This window comes from Strongylocentrotus purpuratus, unplaced genomic scaffold (assembly GCF_000002235.5).
Source record: "Strongylocentrotus purpuratus isolate Spur 01 unplaced genomic scaffold, Spur_5.0 spur5_scaffold_21, whole genome shotgun sequence".
Taxonomy (NCBI): domain Eukaryota; kingdom Metazoa; phylum Echinodermata; class Echinoidea; order Camarodonta; family Strongylocentrotidae; genus Strongylocentrotus; species Strongylocentrotus purpuratus.
Genome location: NW_022145607.1, coordinates 8,847,750 through 8,861,547, shown reverse-complemented (window position 1 = coordinate 8,861,547; position 13,798 = coordinate 8,847,750). Strand labels below are relative to the sequence as shown.

General features: G+C 35.5%; 1 protein-coding gene across 1 annotated transcript in view; it reads right to left on the bottom strand.

Moving 5' to 3' along the window:
- Positions 1–5,536: 5,536 nt before the first annotated feature.
- LOC105439793 (vang-like protein 2-B) overlaps positions 5,537–13,798 on the bottom strand; it is a 49,035-nt gene continuing 40,773 nt past the window's right edge. Inside the window, exon 5 of the mRNA XM_030994847.1 lies at positions 5,537–7,978. Within this exon, the coding sequence (XP_030850707.1) occupies positions 6,584–7,978 (1,395 nt within the window). The 3' untranslated portion in view covers positions 5,537–6,583. The remainder of the gene's footprint in view (positions 7,979–13,798) is intronic.

Sequence of the window (13,798 nt, the reverse complement as noted above, 5' to 3'; positions counted from 1 at the left end):
AGAAGAAAACGGGGAGAAGGAGAAAGAGAAGAAAACGGGGAGAAGGAGAAAGAGAAGAAAACGGGGAGAAGGAGAAGAGAAGAAAACGGGGAGAAGGAGAAAGAGAAGAAAACGGGGAGAAGGAGAAAGAGAAGAAAACGGGGAGAAGAAAAAGAGAAGAAAACGGGGAGAAGGAGAAAGAGAAGAAAACGGGGAGAAGGAGAAAGAGAAGAAAACGGGGAGAAGGAGAAAGAGAAGAAAACGGGGAGAAGGAAAAAGAGAAGAAAACGGGGAGAAGGAGAAAGAGAAGAAAACGGGGAGAAGGAGAAAGAGAAAGAAGAAATGGCGAGAAGGAGAAAGAGAAGAAAACGGGGAGAAGGAGAAAGAGAAGAAAACGGGGAGAAGGAGAAAGAGAAGAAAACGGGGAGAAGGAGAAAGAGAAGAAAACGGGGAGAAGGAGAAAGAGAGGGGGAAAACCCCCACATTGAAGCATTTGAGCCCACTTTTATTTATTCCGTTGTCCAATGTGGCCTTTGTGCAGTACATTTACGATAAATTGGCACAAATCGCGGCTGATTGCAATCACATTTGATGAAGTTGACTGAAACAACAATAATTGATGTGAATCTTGTCTTTAAAATGGTCCTTTTTTTTTAATAAAGAAATAAAGGGCAAGGATTGTGCTCTATTTTATCAATATCTGTTGTAATACTGGCTTTAGTCTTTCAAATGTCATGTAGATTGTCTTCTTATTAACGTACATGTACATGTATGTATTAACAAAGAGTTTCATATTACACATAAAATAGTTCTGTTATATTCCTGTTACATACAGAGTGTACAGTATATCACATGAAATATGAATTGGTTTGGTGTGCAGTGGGAACTGGATGACATATTTTGGTAGTCCTATAAACATACATGTCATGTGAGGTTAATCCTTTCTCTCTGAAATCTCTCTGGTAGCCTGATTTCTTAACCACTCCTTAATATTTTTGACAAAAAATAGTTTGCATGTCTCTATATTTCCATCACACACAAAATGTAAAAAAAACTCTCTTGATGCTGAAAAGTAGACTATTACAATTTCTGTACATGTGCATAGGTTACAGTATATTCTATCGCAGATGTTGTATATTTATTCTACTTGCCATCTTCCTCATAAATCATTCTATGACAAAGAGTGTTGATGCACAGTACAGTTATACCTCAGTCTCCTATCCTCTTACAAATTGTACTCATGACTGTGTAGTACGTTGCATCAAGTTTCTATTTGGTCCCAGGATACTCTAAAGCAGTAGCTCTCAAACCTTTTCTGGACAATCCAGGGCCCGGCAAATTATGTTGTGGCTTTTTTAAAACTTGCATTAACGACTGATGAAATGATGCCTACCAACTGAGATTTATTCTAGTAATAAAGGTCTTGTACCATAATCTTTCTTCTTTCTTTTTACTCTTCAATAATCCCTCCCCCCCCCTCTCTCTCTCTCTCCTCTCTCTCTCTCTCTCTCTCTCTTTTCCTTAATCTTTTCCTTTTTTTAAACATTTACAGTATTCTCTCCAGTCATTTTCATTGGCATCTTCTCAACAACCATATAATAAAGCAATATTCTAGATACACAAATACATTTGCCCTTTCAATAAATTTAATGGATGTCACAAACTTTTACGTAACAATGCATATTTAAAAAATCAATTCAAATTTCAGTTTCACATAATTGTCACAATAGCTTGCAATTCAGCATTCAGTTCCGATTGAATATAATTGAATACAGAATATCAAAATCTTTGTATTCTCACAATGAACATTGCATAAAATGACTAAAAATTTCAAAAACTTTGATTGGTTTAGTACCTGATTATAATCCACCTTAGCCACATAGTACAAATTACTGACTCTTGTCAATCTATATCACATAATACAAACCATTAAAAATAATGGACAACCTATTTTTCAGTACCATGGTTTAGTCTTATCAAAGTTGTTGGGAAATTTTTGATTGACATTTACTTTAAAGAAGTATGTACAGGTGTCTATTATATACTATCGTAAATATGGGATGGGTGTTTAAAGATAATATGTCCCTTTTGCAGCCAACATGTATTATGGACATGTATTATGAACGTGTATTAAACGAACCTGTATATAAAGACCACCCGTCTATAAAGTTAACTTTAGGTCTCCCTTGAGTGGTCTTTATACAGAGGTGTCGGTGTATAAAAAATAACAGAACAGTTGTAGAAAAATGTGGCTATAACGGCTTGGTCAAAGCAGAGACATATCCATATAGTCGAAGCTTATTTCTTCATGCCATTTTCTCAAATATGGCATTATTGAAAGAGAAACCTTTATACATTATCTGTGTGGAGCCAGGAGAGCATTAACTCATACCATTTTATAGAATGATCACCCTTTTGACTGCACACAGACATGTTACATTGATACATGTTCTTCTAATTTAAAAGGGTAATAAAAAGGTGGGATAGCTCACGCATAACTACTTTACAAATACGATAAACTTGCTTCAGCGTCTACGCACAATCATTATAATGGTTAAATGCTATATACGGACAAGGCAAGCTAACTGAAAGTCTTTTAAAGATATCACATGTTGTCTTCACATTTATGATTTTGCTTTAAATACCTACTAGCTCCCTTTAAAGATAAACTCCAGTTCTGGTAATGCGATTGCATTGTGAAAGAAAAGGTGTGGAATAGATCAGAAACAGTTGATCATGTAGCATGTATGTATTGGTGTGCACTGCAAGGTTCTGGAGTCATCAAAATCATCATAAATTTGGCTGAGTCTTGGTAAAGTAACAAGCACTGTACACAGAAAGCTATATATGGGACAACACACACGGTGTCAGGGCTAGTACTACCTTGATTTCCTTGTCTTTCTATGCTCATTACTCAGCCAGTATACATTTTCTTCCAAAATTGTTTGGCACATGTCATTTATTTGTAATCTTGAACATTCAGTGTAAGTTCCGTTTGATTCTGTGAGAATTAATTTTCTTCTTTTTACCAGAACTGGAGTTTATCTTTAATAATTACAGGAACGTATGAATACAAACTATGAAAGAAATTTTGAATTTCAATGTCGGGTCTATTTCAGTGTTCAAATTTGTCATAAATGCTACATCATACAATAGTTTAATACAATATAAAACCGTTGTAATTAAATTCAGAGTACTATCAAAAAGTGCTAGGAGATTACAATACCGGTATCAAGATATCTTTTATACTAATTTCCATCATAAATTTGGTCAATTTTAATTTTTCGTCCCATAAAGGCATAATTCTTTGAAAGGCAAAACAAGCTGTAATGGCATAGTAAAAAGGTTAAACACATGAAACACCCTAGTGACATCACTGATTGTTTGTTTTTGAAATATAATGGGCAATAACAACGTGAGCAAAAACATGTAAATTCTTTCCTTTTCCAATCAATTTACAGCAAGATCAAATAGCTACATTATAAACAACTATATACCTGAAAACAAAATAACAAAAAAGAAAATAAAAATGATTTGCACACTATCACTTTTATAATATATGCAAACAAAGTCCAGCTAGTAATGTTTGTATATGTACAGGCATGATGAATTTTGCACATTTATAGTTTATACAAGTAACACTTTGGACATCGCGATGTGAATATGGTACATGTACATGAAAATAGGTATAAAACAATGCCACAATAATAGAGTGAGAAAAATGAAGACTGCATTGATGGACTACCATGGCAAATACAATATTATGACGTAAGGAAAATGTTTACACAGCTTGAAAACAATGCCTATATTACAAGTATAACCCTAGCAATATAAAAATAATAGGCATGGTTATTTTAGGTAATAAAGATGAATGACTGGTTTATTGTAATAAATAAATAAATAAACCATGACTAGTCTAGTTCTTGCTCTTTGTTGGCTCCATTCACTAAATGTATTTTATTGTCATGATGTGAATGTAATCTATAATTATTTGGTAATGAGTAAAGGAAACAAAAAAGCAATCTCAAACCTGAAGGTCTAAAGTTGAATCAAGTCAAAAGCTGAAGACTGGAGATGGTGCACATGGTTGTAGTCTACCAAAATATACAATCCCTGTTCAAGGTTCAAGCACCACAATTTGAATTTTCAATAACGACTATATCTCCACCCGTCCGCCCCCCCCCCCAAACGTGTGCAAACATCTTTTCTTACATAGATAGACACAATTATACAACAATTGACAAGACGCAGAAAACAAAATCTTCTTTTTCCAATTTTACATACATATTGTAGAAGTTGAAAAGACCACTTAAACACCAATATGTTATAACACATCAAGATTCAAAATGTTCACAAAAATAGGACAACGTTTGCACCATTTCTCTTTTTCTAAACATGAATACAAAATATGACAAGATGATCTGAGACGGAGGGAGGGAGGGCGTAACGAATACACAGTATGGCACAATAGAGTACTATCGGTATAATAGTCAAGATAAGATTCAGTACTTTACACATGAAAACAGTGGTACAATAAATTATGCAGTTACTAGTAGATTACAGGTATGCTTTCCACAACTAAGTGCTTTAATGTAGAAACATAATTTTCAAATATTCTTCATCAATGTTCCTTCAGTTTTGTTATGGATTACAACACACTGACATGTGTACATTATAAACTACAGACCATACATGTAGGGCTGTAAAAACTCTAGCAATGTCAAACATGACATAAATATAAGCAGATGATGACGGAAAGTTATTTTTGTGCACACAGACCAATCAGCATGGAGAATAAACATGTCATGAACTATATACAGCTGAAGATGACTAGGCACGTCTTCATCATCTCGAGATTGCCAAATAGCCCGCTATTTCTGATTTGGGAAATAATCCCGAAGTAACAAATCGCGTCTTAACTATCTCGAGATTCGACCTCGAAACTTGAAACTTGACCTTGAGAAATTAGCTCGAGATATTTTGCTCAGCGTTAGCGCGTATTGCGAATCTTTGGTCTAGTGAAGACGCATGGGACAAATAGCTGGATATTTTGCCAAATAGTGGGATATTTTGCAAACTATCCTAAGATATCTTGGGATGACAATCCTGACCAAATATCCTTCTAATTGCTACTTCGGTCCGATGAAGATGCAAATTAACTGGATAGTTTGCGATCGGGATAGTTCAAATAGCTGGATATTTGGCAATCTCGAGATAGTGAAGACAGGCCTACTGAGGCCTCTCAATCTCATCCATATGACTGAATGATATGATGAAGGTCATTACATGTACAATAAAACATTGTGTTCAAACCTGAAGGGCATTAGCATGGGAATTCTTTATAAAAACTTGATGTTTTTAGGAATTCCGTTGCTAACAAAGGATGCAACAAGAATGCTAGACCGCATGTATCTAGCTTTTTACAATACAAATTACTTGCTACTTGTTCATGTAAGATTGCCTGACTAAATGTGGACTTGCATACACAAGTGTCCTTCTAGGACTAGTTCTACATGAAACACTAATGTATGCTACATATTGGAACTAAAGTTCCATGAAAGTTTAAATGAAATCTATTACTGACATACGTTTAGTTTTCATATTTGACACAATATTGTGACAAATTTTCTATTCAACAACAGTGTGGCTCTGATACATGTCATTGGAATACTAAGCAATACTTGCAGAATAATAAGTTATACATGTGATGTAGGTAATGCAGCAACAGCAAGATGAAACAATACATGTTGAATGGATGTTCAGTGGCTAGACTCGCCCTTTAGGCCACAACATTGTATGATAATTCCATGAAATCATCCCAAAGATTTATTTTTTCTTCACACTTTACCAGTTTGTGACTCATACTCAATTTTCAATTTGAATTTCCAAGCAAGGTGTCAATAAACATGACTTTAGTCAAGCCTTCCAAGATACAGAAATACGAAGCATATTAAACTTAACGCCATCAGTTTGTCTGCGTCACATCTGAATGAGGCTTATTGGTGGTTTTGACCCAGGTATACAGTGTACATTATCAGATACATGTAATATCTGACATGACTAATAAGGTGTTCTAAGAACTCAAATAAATATGGCCATGCTGCATCAAATGTTTTGGATGGAAGGCAACATGACATTGTAGAGAAAAACCCTGAACTTCCTTCATGCATCTAGAAGTACATATACATTATTTGAAATCGTTTTATGGAAGTGAAATTCACAGGCACCCCCAATGTTTAACAATAACAGCATGATCTTCCTTCCACAGAAGCAGACAAGTAACTTTCAACTATGACATGTGTACATGTATGTCCAGAATCTTCTACAAAACATAAGCGCTCCAACATGCACCAGTGTATCTGAGTCATTCAGTTCTTTTTCCATAAATATTTTCTAGGGTAGCACTCATAGACACACTGAAGATAAGGAGTGGCCAAGGTGTAGCCATCTCTTCTGAGGACATAATGTAACTTGTAACTTGTACATGCAGATGAAACATTCTGAAGACATCAATGACTGTTACTGCAACAACAGCTTCCACTAAACAGCAAAGTGATTCTGTAACTTGTCTGAGTTTGTAAAGCAGCATCTTGAAGGATCTAGATCAGACTGACGTCTCTGACTGAAGGCGCAACGCAAAGCGGTTCTTCTTGTAGTCAAAGACCTCTTCCCTGATCTTGTACTGTGGTATCTTCATGACAAAGACCTGGAGCAGGACCTCACCCTGCCTGAGTTGAAAGGTTGTGCCCTCCTTGAGAGGGCGGTTTACTAAGGTGTCTGAGACCAGCTCCCAACCCTGGATAGGGTTATGGTGGTGCTCCGACAGCAGGATGTTGGGACCAGGCTGAAAGAAGGTCTCCAGGAAGGATCGTGGAGCCAGGTTGTAACTGATACAGACAGCCAGATGATCCATCACAGCTTCCATAGGCCATCTGGGCTGCTGCCGAGTGATGCGTAGGTACTTCTGCAGAGGGCGGGCTAACGATGGAAAGATGGACTGTGCCGCTTCCGTTGGATCCATCGCATGGTTGCCTGGATGCGTGTCTTCATGGACACGCTTGATGTGCGTGAAAGCTTCCTCAGCTGCAACAAGCAACCTTGCCCTGCGCTTTTTGACACGCCTGTCGTATTCCTGCTCTTCGTAAAACCTCTCGTTTCGGCTCTGATCACGCCGATGTGCAGCAGTGGTCATTATGGCTCGCGAATGACCAGTAACATTATCATTACCAACGCCACCATCTACATCATAAAACTTAAAGTTACTTAGCTTCTGAGCCACGCGCGATGTCGTCGGCACGCGGAGAAGGTGAGAATTGTAAATTTGAAAGTCACGAGAATAGTGTTCCAGGACATGAGCGGCTGAGCGCTGGATGCTTAGCTGACCTATCGAGTAGTACTGGCTCATCCCATCTGGAGAGCGAACAACTTTCAGCATATATTTAGGCTGGAGGTGTCGCAACTCAAACATAATTACAGCTACATAATGCATGAAGAGGAGGGCATCGGCCAATGACCCAGCGTACGAGACAATCCCTGCATAGTTTGTCTCTTTGCGCATCAAGACGCGCATGACGAAGAAGAGCCAGTATGCCAGAAGCAAAATAAAGATGAGCGCCATCATAATGAGGCGAAAGAGGTAGACTCGCGGCATGGTTGCTCTGGGTTTGCGGAAGAAGAGTGCCCAGCTACCGATCGCAAGGATGAGTAACTTGAACGCCATGCTGATGAAGAGTCCGTCACAGTGGATGCCGCATTCGGCTGGTTCCCAAAGAAGACTTGGTAGCACCACAAACGCTACTGGAGACACAAAACCGACGATAGATAAGACGGCAAAAAGGAGGATGGAAAAGTAACGTGTGCAGTCGAAGCCAACCCTTGAATCCATTCTCTTGGCCAGACGAGATAGATCTTCATCAGAGGATCGGTCCGATGTCCCGGTGATGGCCGTGGTGTTGTCTCCCCAGTTGTCATCTTGAGGTAGTATCTGGACCTCAATAACCTGAGAAAAACACAAAAAATAGAAATACATTAATAGGTAAAATGAACGATTCTCATTCTAATTCTAAAACCATTCTAATAACTGTTCAGAGTGGAATATTTCTACCATGATAATTGACTATTCAGTTAAAAAGTATGGAATCATGTGATTTCAATGTTATTTTTTATTGTGCTTGGAAGCGGTCACAATGCCTTGCATGATGGGATACTAATAAATTGATTCTTCGACATGGCTATGAAAGTAATTCTCGCTACCCCAAATAGCGATTCTGCCGAGATCCGGGGAAATCCTGAAAACGCGCATTGCATTATGGGATAGCTTTTCGACATTACAGCTTCCTGTGCCGTCCTCCACAACAACACAGCGTCGCTTTCGCTCGGAAAGTTCGTGATCACAACCCTCTCTTTCACGGTAGAGTTTAACGGCCTTTTGTGCTAAAGTCACTAATTCTGCCCGAAGCTTTCCATTGCATGGTATTCCTCTGTCCGTTAAGATTTTTTTAAGTTCCGAAACTGTTTTTTTATCCATTTTGTGGTCGACGAGAAATACATGAACTGAGTGTTGTCTCTACACTGTTTACTGTATCGTCTGCTCGTGATTGTGACGCTGGTCGCTACATGCACAATTTTAAGACAATTATTTTTTTTTTACTTTTAGATTAACAGAAAAAAAACATGAATAAAAATAAAATCTTTCCTGTAAACTATTTTTTGCTTTTTATTGTATATTCAAATTGAATAAAAACAAACTAAATTTAATGCATATATTATAATCTGTACAAATTACACTGATTGGCATCGATTTTAGCGTGCGTGAAAACTGTGCACAGCGAACACAGGCGCTAGCGCCAGCGGGATGGGACTCTATACCGGAAGTTGTAGTGACGACCCGAGAGAGTGAAAATTACCTCGTCTCGCGAATTTCGAGATTTTCGTACCTATTTAGGGTAGCGAGAATTGATTTGCTATTTAATTTGTCCTGGAACAAAACATCTCTGAAAGTGTAAAGGAAATACGCTTAAAGGTAAAGACCAGTATTTGAAACGCCCTAATTTCAAAAAATGAAATGGAAGCTCTTATTACCAATCATGTGAAAGAATATGTTTTGAATATTACATGACGATAAAAATTTTGACGGGAAACCGCCTACTAATTGATATATTTGGTAAATTAATATCTATATACTGTTGAGAGATACAAATGCACGTGTCGCGCATGTGTGTGTGTAGTCCCATATACATCTTTCTGTGTACATTGCTTCTAACTTTATGAAGACTCGGCCAAATTTCTTATAATTTTGATGATTCCAGAACCTTGCAGTACATCTATGGGTCATTTCACGTTAAGTGTACACTTTTTGAAAAATGGGGTTTTCCCCATTTTGGCATCTTTTAAACAATTATTATTTTATGTTGGCCATTTTATTTGATGGACCTTATCAACAGCAACCTACAGTTCAATTTTCATAACACTGCAAACATTATTTCTGTTAATTTCAGCATTTTTAGTGCATTTTTAACGGAAAAGGGATTCTCATTTCATAATTTTGATAATGTTCATTGATATCTTACATGAATCTATTGAGAGTTGTGTAAATTTTTAATGTTTTAGAGTCAGCACAGCCACTATGTAACATCATAAAACTTATTTGACCAAATTTGACCAATAAATGTGAAAATGATGAATATTTTTGTAAAAGGCATCTTTTCCGTTAAAATTAAAAAACATGTCCTCTCCATAACATTGAGGCCAGCAGCAGTGACTTAAAATGATATACATGTATATGGACCTAAACTCTATTTAAATAATCTTCAGAATGTTTGAAAATGAGGACATGTCTCAAATCAATGAACAAAATATGTGATATATATTTTATTGCTTGGTTAATTTGATGACTTTATTTTCCGTTAAAAGTGTGTCCTCTCCATAACAGGTATTTTCTTCATATATTAAAGCACTGAGGCTTGCACTATCTATGGCACTGGTATACAATAATAATATGCCTCCATTTAATATCATGAAATGTGATTTTCCATCTACATATCTATAGATGGTCAGTATCTCACACTAATGCAATGTTAAACTGAATGTCCTCTCCATAACAGAGTTACCCATTGTTAACAATGTACAGAAACAATTATTTTTTTATAGTATAATCACTTCCTTCATGTAAGAAAACATTGATATGTTGTTCCACTCAGTATAAGAATTCATTAAATATCATGTCAACAGCTATAATTTTATTTTGGTATTGATTTTCATTAATTCCTCTATGTAATTGGGTAATTTCTGAATGCAAAGACAGAAATATTCTCACAACATAGTCTGATATTAAATACATTTTAAAGTGCAATATTTGTAAGTGTGTAACTGACAAAATCTACTGATCATTGCAATCATTTACCACCCTGGTAGCAATATAATGTATGCCATTAGGTTGTTAAGGAGAGGACACATTTTTTTAACCAGGCACTTCAAGTAGGGAAAACAAATCCTCTGACCTTTGCCCCATATACATCCATCCCTATGTTTATGTAGTCAATACATTGGAGCATGGGAGTGCATGCACATAGCAGTGTTTTCCTTGGACCAACTGCAATGCACCACTTTTACTTATGAGCATGTGTGATGTTGGTCAAATTATGCAGCCTTGACAAATATAAGTCAAAAGATTACAGTTATTGAGTGACCATGATTTAAATTTTTACAACATTTAACAATTTGTCCACTGATGCATATTGTTTCAACACAATAAGGAGGGTGGACTAATGCACAATTTGGAATGTAGATTTCGAAGAGGACTTTAATACTTGCATCACATATTATGCATGTATTTGTACGATGCATTAAGCCAGAATATGTCACTGCAATTTAATATAAATTGTGATAGGTACCGGTAGTCATGTTTGTGGCAATATTCTATGGCATACATGTATGCTATAATGAATATCCCCAAAAATATGCTTTCAAGGGAGCAATAATCTAGTTTCTTTCAAATGGATTGAATATCATTGATCGTTTAACTTATAATCTTGCAGACAACATTGAAATTGAGCCTCATTACACATTCATGCTCTCAATTCTTTCAATTGGTTACATTACATTGAAGGTTTTCACCCTCTATTGTTCGTTTTACAGCAAGAATCGGCACAAGACATCAAGGAAACACAAAGAAAAGAATGATTCATTAATCTAAAACGTTAACAATGGCAAGTGAACATAATAAGTACAGTGAGACAATGTGTCTTGAGGTGGAATGGAAAAGGTGGACAAATAATTTGCAACAAATAAATCAGTTAAATGCCAAAATGGTTGATCCAAGATTATTGAAGATTTTCAAAAACTTTGACAAACTTTTTAATTTTTTACAGACACCAATTTCCTTTGCTGCAATATTCATTAAAAAACAAACATACTTGAATTAAAATGATATACCGGTACATGATGCATGTGAATGTTCTTTTTTAATAATTAATTTATCAATACTGATACTCACTGTATCCAATGCTTAACTAATGAAAGCTTAATTTATAGGTAAAATGACCTTTGGTCTTTATTATTATTATTATTATTAGTAGGCATTTAGCTACGCTATTCATAGTACACTATATCACAGCGCTTACAATAATAACCACAAATCATAACATAACATAACATTGAACAAACAAAAAAAATAGCGAATCAAGTAGGAAATAAATAGGTTTTAAGGAGTTTCTTAAAAACATCCACTGATGCAGCAGCTTTGATACTGGAGGGAAGTTTATTCCACTCCTTAGCTGCTGCAACAGTGAATGTGCGATCTCCTGCCTTACTACGAGCCACATGAAATGTCAGTCGAAATGGGTCTGCATTGGAGCGAAGGTTTGTACGTACAGGTTGATACAACTCAAGACAGTCACTAAAATACTCTGGTGCCTGATCATGAAAAAATTTGTATACAAATAAAAGAATCTTAAAAACAATCCTCTGTTTGATTGGCAACCAATGAAGGGATGTTAGTAGAGGCATGGCATCGTGACGACGGTCTAAACGAAAAATAATACGAGCCGCCCAGTTCTGTAAACTTTGAAGTCTTCTTATATATGTTTGAGGGACTTCTGTAAGCAACCCGTTACAATAATCGACCTAATGACCCATCTATGCAAAATTGAGATGAGGAGGGCATTTCCTTACACAGCTTTCAAAAGTATCATTTGTGTTTATTAAATTTACAGGTATAAGTGCATCTCATGATTGGACTTAGAATTTTTTATTTATTTTTTTTTTTTTTGGGGGGGGGGGGGGGGATCACCTACACATTATATTTGTAATAGATACACATTTTATGTTGATGATCCCAGCACTGTTGATGGTTTATAGCAACAAAAAAGTTAAAAGTATATATAAAGAAAACTATATCACTTTACGACACTGATGTGTAGATTTGATCTGAAAATTTCTCAAGAACAGTCAATATATGAAGGTATAGACTTTTTGTTAAAGACAAGCAAGTGCCTTGTTATCTGTGAAGAAAAAAAGTTGTTAAAGACAATTGTTTTGTTATCTGTTTAAAAAAGAACTGTGTTAAAGACAAGCAAGTGCCTTGTTATCTGTTAAGAAAAAAAAAAGTTGTTAAAGACAAGAAGTGTCTTGTTACTGTTGAGAAATAGAACGGTTTTAAAGACAAGCAAGTAACTTGTTACAGTACCTGTTATTCATTTATCAGTTAGGACTTCCTGATCAGTTATACCAACAATTATGGAAACCTATATTCTCATATTGTTTTTGCAGGAATTTAAAGTAAGATGTTTTTTTTGCTTCTTACTCACTATAAATACTAGTTTAATTGACAATATGCATGGTATCGGGACATTTCCTACCTTATATTGCGTTATCTAACTTGGTATATGAAAATCAAAAATAAAGACTGGTGAATGTATTGATTACAAAAAAGTAAATTGCATTTAAACATTCAGATGTCACTGTTAAACAAAGTGTCCTCTCCATAACATACAATGTATATCAACGAGTCACTCTTTGAGAGTTTGGATTATAGAAAAAATAAATAATAAGACTTGTATATAAAAACTGGTGTATCAATAGACAATATCAGTATTGTTTTTATTGTAAAATACTGTTTAAATAACATGAAACAATGTATGAATAACAAAACTTTCACGCCATATATTCTGAGATAAAGTTGGAGTTGTAATGATGGTGAATAATTTGAAGTTTATCCTCTCCAATATATGTCACTTGGCTCATATAATGTTCCAATAATCTATTGGCATGTTCTTACAGAAATGTTAGAAATGAATGATGCATAGCAATTTACATATCAACTAATATAGTAAGAGTTCATATTGCTAAGATCTGTTGTTAAACAAATGTCCTCTCCAAAACACGTCAATGAATTAAGTTTGGAAGCTCATATTTGATTAAAACTTGCATTCACTTGTTTTTTTTTACACAGCATCAAATAATTTAGACATAAATGCAACACTGTATACCAAATTTGAAGTCTATATAAGAAGAAGGACAAGAAATTCTCATGTCATTAAATAAATTCAACCTCCCCATAATTCAGTTTCCTATAAAATACACTAATTTTATGGCAAAATATGGCTTAAGTGAATAGGAAATAAGTGCATCAACATCTGATAAGTATAAAAAGGCATATAAAAGTACAGAAAACTATGTGTATACCATTTACAGGTATAATAAAGCTGATGTGTTCTTTGTTAAACAAAATGTCCTCTCCAAACGCCTATTTTTGTTACTGTATTTCAATCGAATATTTCTATATGTAAACATGGACTTGACGCTCTATAATTTTACACAT